The sequence below is a fragment of the Pithys albifrons genome, chromosome 2 (assembly GCF_047495875.1).
Source record: "Pithys albifrons albifrons isolate INPA30051 chromosome 2, PitAlb_v1, whole genome shotgun sequence".
NCBI lineage: Eukaryota > Metazoa > Chordata > Aves > Passeriformes > Thamnophilidae > Pithys > Pithys albifrons.
The window spans coordinates 99321367-99334421 of NC_092459.1; the positions used below are offsets into that span (position 1 = coordinate 99321367).

At 39.9% G+C, this 13055-nt stretch overlaps 1 protein-coding gene across 5 annotated transcripts in view; it reads right to left on the reverse strand.

The window, feature by feature from the left end:
• Positions 1 to 75: 75 nt before the first annotated feature.
• TP53BP2 (tumor protein p53 binding protein 2) overlaps positions 76 to 13055 on the reverse strand; it is a 48258-nt gene continuing 35278 nt past the window's right edge. For 4 of the 5 annotated variants that reach the window (XM_071579375.1, XM_071579394.1, XM_071579386.1 and 1 more), the window contains exons 12-18: positions 12318 to 12807; positions 11165 to 11946; positions 9196 to 9333; positions 8459 to 8592; positions 7282 to 7448; positions 3991 to 4190; positions 76 to 1199 (exon numbers count right to left, since the gene is read on the reverse strand). In XM_071579375.1, coding sequence (XP_071435476.1) covers positions 1158 to 1199; positions 3991 to 4190; positions 7282 to 7448; positions 8459 to 8592; positions 9196 to 9333; positions 11165 to 11946; positions 12318 to 12807 — 1953 coding nt within the window. In that variant the 3' untranslated portion in view covers positions 76 to 1157. Of the gene's footprint in view, positions 1200 to 3404; positions 3531 to 3990; positions 4191 to 7281; positions 7449 to 8458; positions 8593 to 9195; positions 9334 to 11164; positions 11947 to 12317; positions 12808 to 13055 lie in introns of all 5 variants that reach the window. The other variant, XR_011699821.1, reaches the window with a different exon arrangement.

The following is a 13055-nucleotide window of genomic DNA, read 5'->3' on the forward strand; positions in this document are numbered from 1 at the left end:
TAAGGGCTTACCTAGTAGGAAAACATGAGGCTTCACGGTGAGGCACTTCATAAATACCCTTAAGAAAATATCTGATCCTTTGTTAAACAGTGTTTATTATTGAATTATTCCCAAATAGAGAGATAAAAAGGCTAGTTCCAGAGGAAAGGCTTTATTTGGAAAATACCTGTACCAAATTTTTTTCTTAAGTCCTTTAGTTTAGGTTAACAAAGGTTATGTGCAACTAACAGATTCAGCTTAATTTTAAATGCAAAAGACTGTCTGAATAGATGGGGGAGGAGGGACTCAATTTAATACAGGAAGTAGTTGAATATTAGTGTAATGCAGAACAGGACTGTGTTGTACTGGTAACATTTTCAGACGGTCTAATAAAATAATTACCGTTAAAATACCCAGAGTTAAAGCTGAAGAGGAGACAAAAGTTTAATGGTATCACAGTGAAGTAAAAACAAGTAAGTTGTCAAGGACTACAGAAAGTTTCTACATTTAGTCTTCAAAGTATAAAATACAATAAATACATGAGACTCTTTGTAAAAAGAGGAATCTAAAACTACCTTGTCTGTTACAGCACATAATATTTTGAATACACAGAATGTCTAAGATGCTACAGCTTTTTTAAAAGTTATTGCTTAATGGATCAGCCAGGCCAGGTGGTTGTCACTGTTCAGGTGCACTCCAGTTTAGCTTCTTTAACAAACATTCTGCTTCCAGCAATAAGCCGTTGGGGGCTGTGCACATACTTCTTTCTCCCATCTGGAAAACGCCTTGGGATAAATTTGGACAAAGCCACATTGTCTGTTTCATGATGATTCCTTCAATAGTAAATTGAAAAGGTTCACGTACTTTATACAGAAAAATGTGAAATTCTCTTCTGTCATTTTTGAAGAAATCCAAGTGGGTACTTGAACATAATGGCTTGCTTCGACCCAAGACAGCAGAATTTCATTTGCTTGTAAGCATTATTTCATCTTGTACAATGCCCTCATCCATTTGCTAATGCATCAATCCTTCATTTGTTTTCAAAGCACATTCTTCATAGCTTTCAAACTACATTGTCATTGAAATAAGTCTCATGATATTGGAACCAACACAAAATGAATTTTTTTTCCATAGGTCATCCATGATTAGTACTTCAAGAATCTGGCTTCTGTACTACTTCATGCCAAGCTTCTTTGTCGAGGTTTAATCCTCGGATACAGCTGAGGGTAAAACAGAAATGAGGTTGAAAATTTTATATTCTTTAAAAGGTTACTTTTTTAAAAGAAAAAAATAAAGGAACAACCAAAACATTTCTCTTTGCTGCTACAATGCTACTGTAATCTGTAGTAGCAAAAGCATGGTTCTAAAAACACCCAGATCACTAACAAATATAAATTCAGCATTCATAGGCAAACTTAAAACAATGCCAGCCATGTCAGTTCAAAAGGAAGGTACTGAACAGCACACAATTCAGCACCTTCAGCTTTACCCAGGTGGGTGGGCCTGGAAAAGCACATAGCATTGTAAGTCAAGAGATTTGTGTTCAGTGAACTGTAGCATCGTTCCCTGTTTTATAAGTGGGACTAGAGAGGTATCAAAGTTTGGTTTTCTTTCTCTCAACACCTATCAACTTTTACACATGTATATCTTTGGGCAAGCTGGAAACACCTGGCTGCAGAAGGACCATGGAACTGGAGGAGCTGTGCTTTAGTGAGCAGAGACTGGGGTGCCAGTTCAATTAATTTAACTGCCCAGCCATAAGTTGGTCCCTGCCACCCTGTGACCCCTGAACAACATGCTGTTCACACCTTCTGGCCACACACACAGATAGAGGGTGGCAATTCAAGGGACACAGCTTGAGACAGCACACAGCTGTGCCCAGATGCTTGGGAAGCTCTTGACTTCCTTTTGCAGCAGCTTTGGGAACAACTACTCTTCTGAAAAGCATGGCTACTGGCATATGAAAATGGAATGACACACTTCATACGCTTAGGAGAAATGAATCCTCCATGCTCTAAAGGGCAGTGCATGTCTACATTACATCTTGGGTTCTTCCATTTAAAGTTCTCCTTAAAGATGCCCTTCTCCCTTCAACCAGACTCTGGCTTGCTTTGTTTTTCATAGTCAGCTATTGATTAAGACAAAGCAAACAGCTTTACCCACAAGGTCTTCTCAGCCTACTATGATTTCATCACTAGCAGAGATGAAATTAGTCAGCTACAATATCATAACACCTGACAGTATTCAAAAGATTTTATTTGACAGTATTATCTTAGTAGCTTAGGGAGCTAGGGCAGCACAGGGTGGGGTGCAGATGCAGGTAACTTAATCCTTGTTTTTATTCAGTACACCTAACTGCAAAAGGATAAAACAACTATGATAAAAATATAATTTAAGAATAGATTAAACTACCAACCACTTTCCTCTGTGGTGAACATCATAGCCTGGATTTCAGTTGCTGTATTAAGAGTCCAGGAATTACTTTTGAGAATAACCACAGAAAATTTCAGTGGCAGTACTAGAACAACTGAACAGATACAAGAGTGTAACAGTTAATGCTGTGTTTGGGTAGTTCCCAAAGATTCTGTTCAGATTGTATTGTGCTTACAAGGATGAGTTGTGACACCAAGATTTAGCTCTGTTGCCTTGTGCTTATTTTGCTTTTAACAGAAGCACAGACGCTCCTTGTGCTTTTACACACCTGTGCTCAGCATGAGTGCACAAGCTTATGAACAAGTAGCAGATGCACAATTCACGTTGGGCAGGGCAAAAAATAAGAAAGCTGCTATTTTAACCTTACTGTGCAAGGCTGATGGCTGCTCCCAATTTAGAAGTGTTTACTTTGGAAAGGAAAACACTGAGCAGCAGTCCTATGTTAGGGAGAATTTTACAGTACATTGTGGGTAGGTGTGACCTGAAAGTGATAAAGAAATGAAAACCGGTTTTGCATTAGATGCAGTCACTCTGCAAAATCAAACCAGTTTAAGAGTAAGGATTATCTGTATGAAGAAGGAGGTTGAGCCTCTTTCAAGCATCATAAATCAATCAGCTAAAATTCACAGTGGTTAATCTTGGAGAACCTTTTATCTCCAGCAGCAGGACAACTGGATACGTAGAAAAAAGCTTAATGGAATTTTTATACATTTGTCCATCTGCCACAGTTTTCTAGCAACTCAGCCATGAGGAGAAATGTGCAGACATAATTGAAACTACCTTATTTGTACACAGTTGTTTTTAATGAAAGAGGCAGTACAGAAGGTGATGAGAAAAGGAGAGGCCATTCATTTATATATTATTGTTAAATATTACTTTAAAAGCATAGAAGAAAACAAAGACCTGCCTTTTCTTGACAATGTAATTTCTTCTTCAGCACTAGAAAAAAACATAACCTAGGATTTTGTAGTGTTAGTATCTGTGAAACCAACCTCAGATCACAAGGTGCACTGTATATACCCAGACAGGGAAGGACTCATGACTCACTTCACATAAGCTTCAGTTCTTAAAGCCCTTTATGGCAGTACATCACTTTTTCAAGGACAGGAAAACCAGTTCTGTTCACAAAGAATCATAGAATATCCTGAGCTGTAAGGAACCCACAAGGATCATTGAGTCCAACTCCTGGCCTTTCAAAGGACAGCCCCAAATATCACACTGTGTGCCTGAGAACATGCCCAACAAAACCTCATGCACACCTCATGTTTGAATGAAAGGGGATTTTTTCCTCTAAGATGGTGAGACAATGTTTTTATAAGAGCCTGCTATGTATAGTAGTGTGATGACATTGTTCTTCTTTTATGCACCCATTAATATAATCTGTGTTAGGTATCTTAAACAGAAGGTGTTCACCCATTCTGCTCCCCAGATGAATAAATGGAGAATGTCAACTCCTTCCTCTTGACCTTTAAAATGGCACCTAACCTGGATGCAAGAGACACAGTGAGTATACAGTGCTGTGTATACTTCATGTATTGGGGTGGGGTTCTTTTGACTCTGGAAGTGTCAAGGACTCACCCCCAGCAGGTTGCGTGGAACGTAGCCTTCCTTGTCATTGAGCCGTGCCCACCACCACTCGATCTCATCTTCATCTTCCCGGCGCAGGATTGTCATGCAGTCTCCTTCCTTCATTGAGAGCTCGTCATCATTCTGAGCCTCATAATCCCAGAGTCCATAAATCACTCCTTTGTTCATTATGCCCATTTTCTCCTGCACTCCTGCAACATTGAAAACACAGAGCAGTTAAATTTAAAAAAAGAAAAAAGAAGGAAAAGGACAACAGGTGGAAAGGCTACTTTACTCTTACGTAAGAGCAGTCCAGGAAAAAAATCCAAACATTAATTCCTATCAGACTTGGCACCTTGTTGTCATCAGCCTATTCAAAGTCAGTCCAGAAAGAGGTGACATTGTGGAGATAGTCCTCACACACAGCAGACAGATTCCTTTCTTAACTATGTTTAAAAAATATGAGGCAAATGGGGAGAGCAGCACTGATTGATAAAGGTTATGGTTTTGTGTTCACACTTTTAGACTTAAGTGATGAGCAAAAAGCACTTGTTTGTATTCTTAGTCCATTGGTAATCTCTTTCTGTCAAAGGCAGATACCAAGACCCACTCAAGTTGACCACCATTGTCATTTTGATGCTTGTGGTGTCATTTGCCACCCATGTCACTTTATTTCAGAACTTTAAAACAAGGTGCATCTTGGACCTGTTCCTGAAAAATTTGTCTGCTACCCTCCAGCTGCTTTTGGTCAACTCAAACATTTCCCTTAGTTTCTGACACTATTTTGATTACATGTTGTTTTTAAACAACAACTTCAGAAACACAGTTCTGGTAAATTACTTCTGAACCAAAATGCTTTGGAGTACACAGATATGCCTGGCAGATGTTATTTAAGACTTGCTCATTTTACAGCTGTAGCGAAAAATGAGATCCTATGCTTTCTATACACATTCCTCAACATCTAAAGCAGCCAACAGGAAAAGGTATTTTTATCAACTGTTACACAAACTTTCTCTTAGGTAATTTTTTATTTTAAAATACTGAATCCTACTGGGTTTGTTCAGCTTTGGTATTTCCAAGAGCAAAGAGTACAGCACACCGTATCAACAAAACTTGTCATTTCCCTTTTCATCACTTACCCATTACAACATTTTGTATAGGATTTTTACCTATATCTGCTACAGGAAGCATCTGCTTAAATCAAGGTCTTTATTTCTGCATATCAGATCATCATGTAAAATTAAAATTACTTTCACTGCATGATAAGCTCTGCTCAGAGAAACTCTCCTCTTGCTTTGCATTTGGTATAATTACATGTTTGGGAAAAGTTGCACTCTACATCCACATGGAAGGTAAGACTGAGCACTGAACATCAAAGCAGACAGAAGAGTCACACAATGGATCTGGTCTCCTAAGGAGGTATTAAGAATCACGAGACCAGCAGGGAAAACATGCTCTTAGAGACAGCACAAGCATTACACCTTAGCAAGTGAAAAATTCCACACTTAAGCAGCATTAGACTTGTCATTCCATCAACACTAAAGGATTAATGGTTTTATTTAAACCTACCTGTACTTTCTGATGTTATTCAATATAGGGCATAAATTCACAACAAAAAGCATAAGGTGAATCAATGCATTACAGCAAGGTTTCTCATCTTACAAATGAGTTTAGAGGACCAGGTTTTAATGTGGTTATGTGTTCTGGAAACAGACATACAGATTTCCAAACTGCTTTTTTACAGCAAGAAACAGATTTAGCTAGTGAATTAATTTCTTACTATAACTACAGGCAAGCAGACCCAGTCTTAGTAATAGGGTTAATTCCTAATGGAACAATATGGAACTCTGATAGTTGAACATCAATAGATACCTTAGTTTCAGTGGTTTCAATTTGGAAAACCTGGCAATAGGCCCAAGCCTTACAATCCTTTCAGGACCCACTGAAAAGTATCTCATAACACAAAAAAAAATCCCAAACCCAACAAAACACAGAGTATCAAGTGAAATCAACAGATGGTGGGTCCAGGAAAAAAAAAGCACAAAAAGAATGCATTTCTTCATGCTATATATAATGAAGCCATGGACCTCCTTTCCACAGGATGCCGTGGGGCTGTTTACCTGAATTCAAGAATAGACAAATTTCTGAAAGAAATCCCTCAAGGGCTGTTCAACACAAAGATATCATCTCATAACTCATATCAGAGTTAATGCCAGTACAAAATATTGCACAAATATTATTTTTTTTATCTAGTCTGACAATCTTCCTTGGATATTTGCTCTCAATGACCACCCTTGGAGTTTGGATACAAAACTAAATAGAATTTTGCTTCACAGATACTGATGCTGGTTAAAAAGGCTTCCTCCCTTCAGAGTGAAAACTATATTTGGCACAGAGATACAGTTTTCAAGCTTAGTGAGGACAGCTGGACAGACTGTTTTGAAATTTGCTGGCTGAGCAGCTTATACAAACTCAGCTCTCTCCTGTTCCACAAAACCAGAAAGGCAGTATTACAGCTTTTTACGCTGTGTTACATTGCTGTTACTCTAACCTCTCACAGAGAGATGACACACCAGCTGGTAGGTGCCTAGGGGACAAGAACTACATACAAAACAGAGAAAAGTAATTTAAAACCCCATTACACAGAAAACATGCACTAAAGTAATTTAAAACCTCATTGACTAATACTCATCACACCCTAGGGGGAATTCATTCTCTCAGTTAAAAGATAGTATCTCTGTAGTCTTATTATTTGAATAAGATCTAAATTTAATAGGGCATTTCTTTTTAAATGCAAGTGAAAAAAAAAAAGCAAGAAAGGTAAGGTCAAATCAGTGCTTACTAATCTCCATCTAAGCAGAAACTTGGCAATACCTTTCTTGGTTCCAAAGTGCACATTAGGAAATACTCCTCACTTAAAGACACTAGACAACGGGTATGAACTGCCTACTGAGATATCCATACCACTTTTGTTTTTATGTAAAAGAAGTACTTATGTGGCAAGAATCACTTAATTGCCACCTCGATCTAGTGATGATGTTAATGCACATACTTAACTCAAAGTTTTTAATGTAGGGAAACCTTTTGTAACTCAGAACTACTCCATAGGCTGAATGTTATGAAGTTAGTCCTGAAGGCACTCGTTCTGTGACAGGAAGCTGGCTGAAACCTCTCTGGTTCCAAGAGCAACCCAAAGTGTGGGCACATGACCTGAGTGTGCAACTCACCCCTCCTCATGCAAAAATGTACTGAAAGCGCCAGGTGAGCCCCTACCACACTGCAAAACTCAGTGATGGCACTGACCATATAAGAACTGGGAGCACTGTGTGTAGCCTTCCTCCATCTCCTCGCACTTGTCGGCAGCCGTCTGCATGTCACTGTAGGTCATGGCAAACACAGCCGCCCCCGACTCCACCAGGAACTTGCACACCTGCACATTGTTGCAAGACGCTGCACAGTGCAATGGGGTCCTGCAAGGCAAGAAGGGAAGGTGACACTTTGCTTATACTGCTCATGGCAGTGCTCAGAGACCCCTGGGAGCAAACCACTTTCATGTATGACCTCTAGCAATCAGTACTGCAGCAGCCAGGGGTTCCCACCAAAGCACTTAGACCAGGATGTCAAGAGCAATTGCTTTTCACAGATCACAAGAGCCATCGAGAGCTGCTTGGGACCTAAAGCTCTGTTTCCATACAGATCTCTAGTTATGTTACCTTTTAAAATCCATTCACATTTTAAATTCATTGAGGCAATAACAATTAAAAAATTAATCACTATTAGAAAACCCTTACATTGTGCCTCTTACAATCTAGACAATTACTTCAAGATTTGACTTTGTGACAAGTGCAGGTAATAAGGATAACCACTGAGGCTGAATAAAGACAGTCGCTCAGTCTTAGGCCTCAGACACTTGTTATATGCATAAATAGTAGTAAAATCACTGCCTCCTCCACCAGCCTTTTGTAAATAATCTCCTCAGCTGCCTGTAAGAAGGTTTTGAAGCCCATTATAAGTTGCAGGCATAGTTTGCAGGCTGTGGTTTTCCACTCTTTGTTTTTAAGTTGTCTGAAGTATTGGACAAAGAACTGAGGAGAGTCTGCAGGTATAGATTCCACCCAGAGCACACGTAAGTTATAGGCTGTCTCACAGAGAAGACTATTGGGAATTTCATCGTAAGGCTCACTATGCGTAACCTGTTTTAACTATCTCACAGAATCAGAGCAGTTTCCTAACAACTGTAGCCACCCTACTGGGCCTCAGACACTGATTTTTCATGTAGGGAATACTAGCGTAATTTCCCTGTTTTCCCCGCTGTGCAGTCTCATGTGATGCCCCACAGAGAACTGCTGTTGCTCTACAGCAGAAAAGTCATTTCCAGCTCTATAGGAGCAAAATTAAGGACATTCTGAGGGACCCACAGCAGCCATCATGGCTCTCTTTTGGGGAGCATCTGTAAGAAGCCACTTGAAGAAATCCTTACCATCCATCGCTATCTGCAGCATTCACATTCACCCCAAACTGCACGAGGAACTTCACGATTTCCGTGTGCCCAGCACACACAGCATTGTGCAGCGCAGTAATCCCTTCATCATTTGGCATGCTGGGATCCTCAACCTATTCAGCCAGAAAGGAACCAGTCACATTCTAGTGAAACTCTCTAGGATAAACATCTCTTCACAAATTCTTGTTTCAGAACAACTGAGTTTTATACAAGACATTTCTAGGAAGGACATGAGCAACAGGCAGAAGACTACAATATCCTCCAGTTTTGCAGCAAGACTCATATATAAATTTCCAGTATCCTTCTAACAGTGAAAACCTAGTGGTTCAGAGAAATAGTATCTTGATACCTTAGAAAAAGTACTTGTAACAAATTTCTTATATTTGCCTATTTAACTGTGAGCAAAGTTCACAGAAAAAGTGGATTTTGCTTATTAAGTTATGTGATAACAAGCAAGATGAGGATGAAATACTACATAAGAAAGGAGAAAAAAGTTGTACTGCAAATTTATAGTATTGATGCTAACTCTCCATTGTGGATTTAACACACTAAAATTAGCCTCCAGGTATGATCACTTATGTATGACCTATTAGGGCATATCTCCTCAAGGACAGACCTAGGTCATGCACTATTCTTTTAGGTTCCTCAGTCCAGGAAAGCTGCAACTTCCTAGAATGAGGATTCCTATTTCTTGTCTTGCAAGTTAGCATTTGTACCTCATAAATTATTCTCTGCACAAGGTCAAACTCCCCCTCCAAAGATGAATCCAGAAGCAATGCAAGGGGATTGAATTTCACTCTCATTCCATGCCCAATCCTCTCAGAGCCAGTCTTACGCAAGTTTGTCCTCTTCCCCTGTGAAAAGGTAATGCAAGTTACAGGCATTTTTTCCTGCAAAGAACAATGCAAAACTGCTTATTGGGGAATGACAGCAGAAATGATCAATTAAAGCACACCAATTCCCCAAATCATTATGAATATATCAGATTAGGCATGCTGTGAAAGAGCTCTGCCTTTACCTCTGGACAAGGTCACCGTTCAACTCATCTTGATCAAGCATCAACAAAACAATAAAACTCCGAAATACCTGAAAATCGGAGGGGGATAAAATAGCCTTCCCCCCTCCCCCAATTTTAGCATTAACTCTCACAGCTGTGACACAAACAAAGTAGCACACTCAATGAAGTACCCTACTGTAAGCATTGATGTGACCTTCCTAACATTTTTTAAGTTTAGGAGAGGCTGGCAGGAGCAAGCAGCTAGGGAAAATGGTTTGGGAAAGAATATAGAACCAAGTGTAGAAATGCTTTAGATGCTCCCATTCATACTGGAAACCAAGGATTTCTATAGCTTAGTTTGTACTCTTTCCATCAGAGAACATGCACCCAGCATTAGCTCAGTGCTCACCCCAGCTGGCTGTGCTGCAGCAATAAACACTATTCATAAGGGTATGTAAATTTCTGACAGATGTCCAGGCAAAGATGAATAGAAATGACTCATATTTTGCAAGACCAAACATGTGAAGATAAGACATATAAGAAGAGATTCACAGAAAATAATCTTCTGCCTGTTGATTTACACATAATATCAAAAGTACAGGCTTTTTAAAGAAAGAGCCTGTCAGCACAATCCAAGTATTTAAATATGAAATTAATAAGTTGGGCTGGTTTTTTCTCATCACTGCAGAATTATTATAAAGCCAACCAGAAATGAGTTCTTACAATTTAGGAAATCCTACCACTCAAGTTTCCCCGTAAAAGGGAGCAAGAACAAAATCTTTAAAGCATGAAAATATGCCATATCTATTCTATGCAGAAATTACAAGGTTAAAAAGCACATTTAAAGCTTTTAAGTCCCCTGCACTGAAGTGATAGAGGAAAAAAACCTCTTCCACGCATCAAGTTACTAAAATTGTATTCGTGATAGATTTTTAAAGAAAGTCTTTGAGAAACCAAAACCATTATGCATTTCTGTTCTACAAGAGTGAGATAACATCATACCACACACACAGATACAAACTTCCAAAATAAGGAAAACAGTAAAAATGCTGCACACCCTTAGCCTCAAGAGACTCCATTGTGCTGCAACTTGAAAAAAAAAGACTCATGTTAAAACAGGTTTCAAAGAAATTCAGAAAGAATTAAATAGAAGAAATGCAAACAGCTGAAGTCTACAAATGCGTTTTTAAAGCAGAAACTAAAGAAGTCTGTTTCTCCATATTTTTCAAGCAAGGCACTTTTCAGACAAACAAATGCAATTCAGGATTAAGATACTTAGTTTCCAGCTCTTAGAAATAGTGGGAAACGCTTGTGAAATCTGTGCCTAAAGAAAAAAAATCAACTTTCATTTCTCTTAAAAATGAAATAAAATTTGGGTGTAGTAGGCAGATTTCTATACGGAATGTTCTTTACACAGATTTAAACTCTTCAGAGCTGTATCAGATTCCACATGAAACTTTTCATTATGTCTTTGATTCTAGAGACAGAAACTTTTCATTACTGTCATTCAGTTTGGAGATAAGACCATCACACAAATAGAAGAGATACCCACAGAGAGACTTTACACCATTTGAGTGACTGTTCTCCCCCATCTGCTTAAGCCCTACAACACAATGCAGAGAGTTTATGGCAGAGCTTGAAATCACTTATTGACAGGGCATCCAAGTTGTAAGCTAGCTGATACTTACAGGAGGCAAGGAAAACTGTCCAGTAACTTCAGGAGGCCTCATATTGAATGAGTCCTCTCCCAGACTCTCTGGTTCCCCTGATGGATAGGGAGGTGGTGGGTATGGAGGATATTCTTCCATGTACACCTCCAGTGGCAGTGGAGCTTCTAGGCTTGGTTCTTCTGTTTTCGGCTGCGTGAGTTCCTCGCTATCTGATACAGCCTCAGGTACCGTGTCCAAAGCTACAGAGGGAAGAACAGCTTCACTCTGATCTGATGGTGTGTTTTCTGTTTCCTCAGCAATAGCTGGTTCTGGCATAGAAACAGCTGTTTCTTTTTCTGATTCTGTGCTTAGATAAGGATTTGGGATTTCTGCTGGGCTTTCAGGACTGGCAGCTGATGCCGTCTGTTTGGAGGGATGTGATGGAACTGAGATAGTCTCCATTGCAGCCAGAGTGGTCCTCTGATACAACAGCTTCTGAATATTGGGGCCATTAGGTCCCTCTGGCTCAGTAATAGAGCTACGTTTCTTCAGTGGTCTGGGTGCATTGGACAGCTTTTTCCGTAGTGCTTCCAGATCAGCATCGCTCTGGTTACGGTATGGATTGGATAGGAAAGGCAGCAATTTGGTGGGGCTGAGAGGACGGGGTATTCGCTCCGTTTCGTGATTCTCATGAGCAGAGGCTGCTGTTTCTGTCTCGGGCTCTGGGCTGCCTGGTTTGCCTTGGAGGTTTGAGTAGACATTCTCCGTCTGTGGCAGCTGACTCTGTACACCAGCTCCTGCCATCACAGGCTTGCCATACACTGTGGAGCAATTCAGAGAGGAGTGGGAGGGGAAAAAGAAGTTTGAATATTTGATCAGCAAGAAAAGAACAGCAGAGAAAGGTGAATCAAGTTGTGTATTCTTTATGTAGGGCAAAGAAGCAAAATAATACAAGAAACTGAACAGAATTAATCTGGCAATCAGGTCTACCATTAGTTATCTTGCAAATGCATGGCAGATAATCTGGACTTTTTGCTAATACATGCAGCATGGAAGATCCACTTAAGATTCTTACAGCTGCACTCACCTGCTTAATTCCCCTGAGGAAGAGCTTTATACCCACAGACCAGGTGGAAAGTACATCTATCTGAGGTTTATCAGAGAGAAGAGAGGTAGAGAGTCGCATGCTTACCACTTGAGAAGTGTGGTCCTCTGGTCTGTGCCCTTGTCAGAGCACTCTGCACTGCCTGCTGGAAGTTCTTGCCAGGGGTCTGCTGTTGTGTGTACATGCTGTAAATTGAACTTGCAGCCACAGTTTGAGGCTTTCGAAATGGTGGCTGTGAAGTCTCTTTGGCTGGCTGAGGAGTAAAAGGCCTCACAGCTGCTGCTGGGGGGCTCTCCTGCTTGGAGGAAGGAAGAATTTGATCCTGGCTAGATGAAGAACCTGCAGGAGGTACCGAAATTCTTTGCTGTATCTGCTGGGAAGGATGGGAAGACTGCTGTGCTACTGGTTTTTGCTTGTTCCCCATAGCTACAATGGCCAAAGGCAGCTTCTGCAGGTTTCCATCCAGCTTCATATCAGAAGGTTGCAAATGACTCGTTTGACCAAAGTAAGGCAAGTTTATCTGTTTTGGTTTAGTGGGGACAGGTGGTGGCACCTTTGTTACATTTTTACTGGTTGTCTGAAAGACAAAAAAAAATTCATTATGACAAAATAGCAAAACATGGTTTAGGAGTTCTGCTGGCAAGGAAAAAAGAGCCTCAGAGAATGACACAGTATCAAGTGTTTTACTGTTGCAATAATACTGGTTTCATCATCATTAGAAACATGAAGAGACTGCTTGAAACATTTTATCATCATTGTTGCTTACATGAAACTTTGAACTTATTCTCTTTAATACTTTTTCTAACAGCTATGTTTCAAACATCA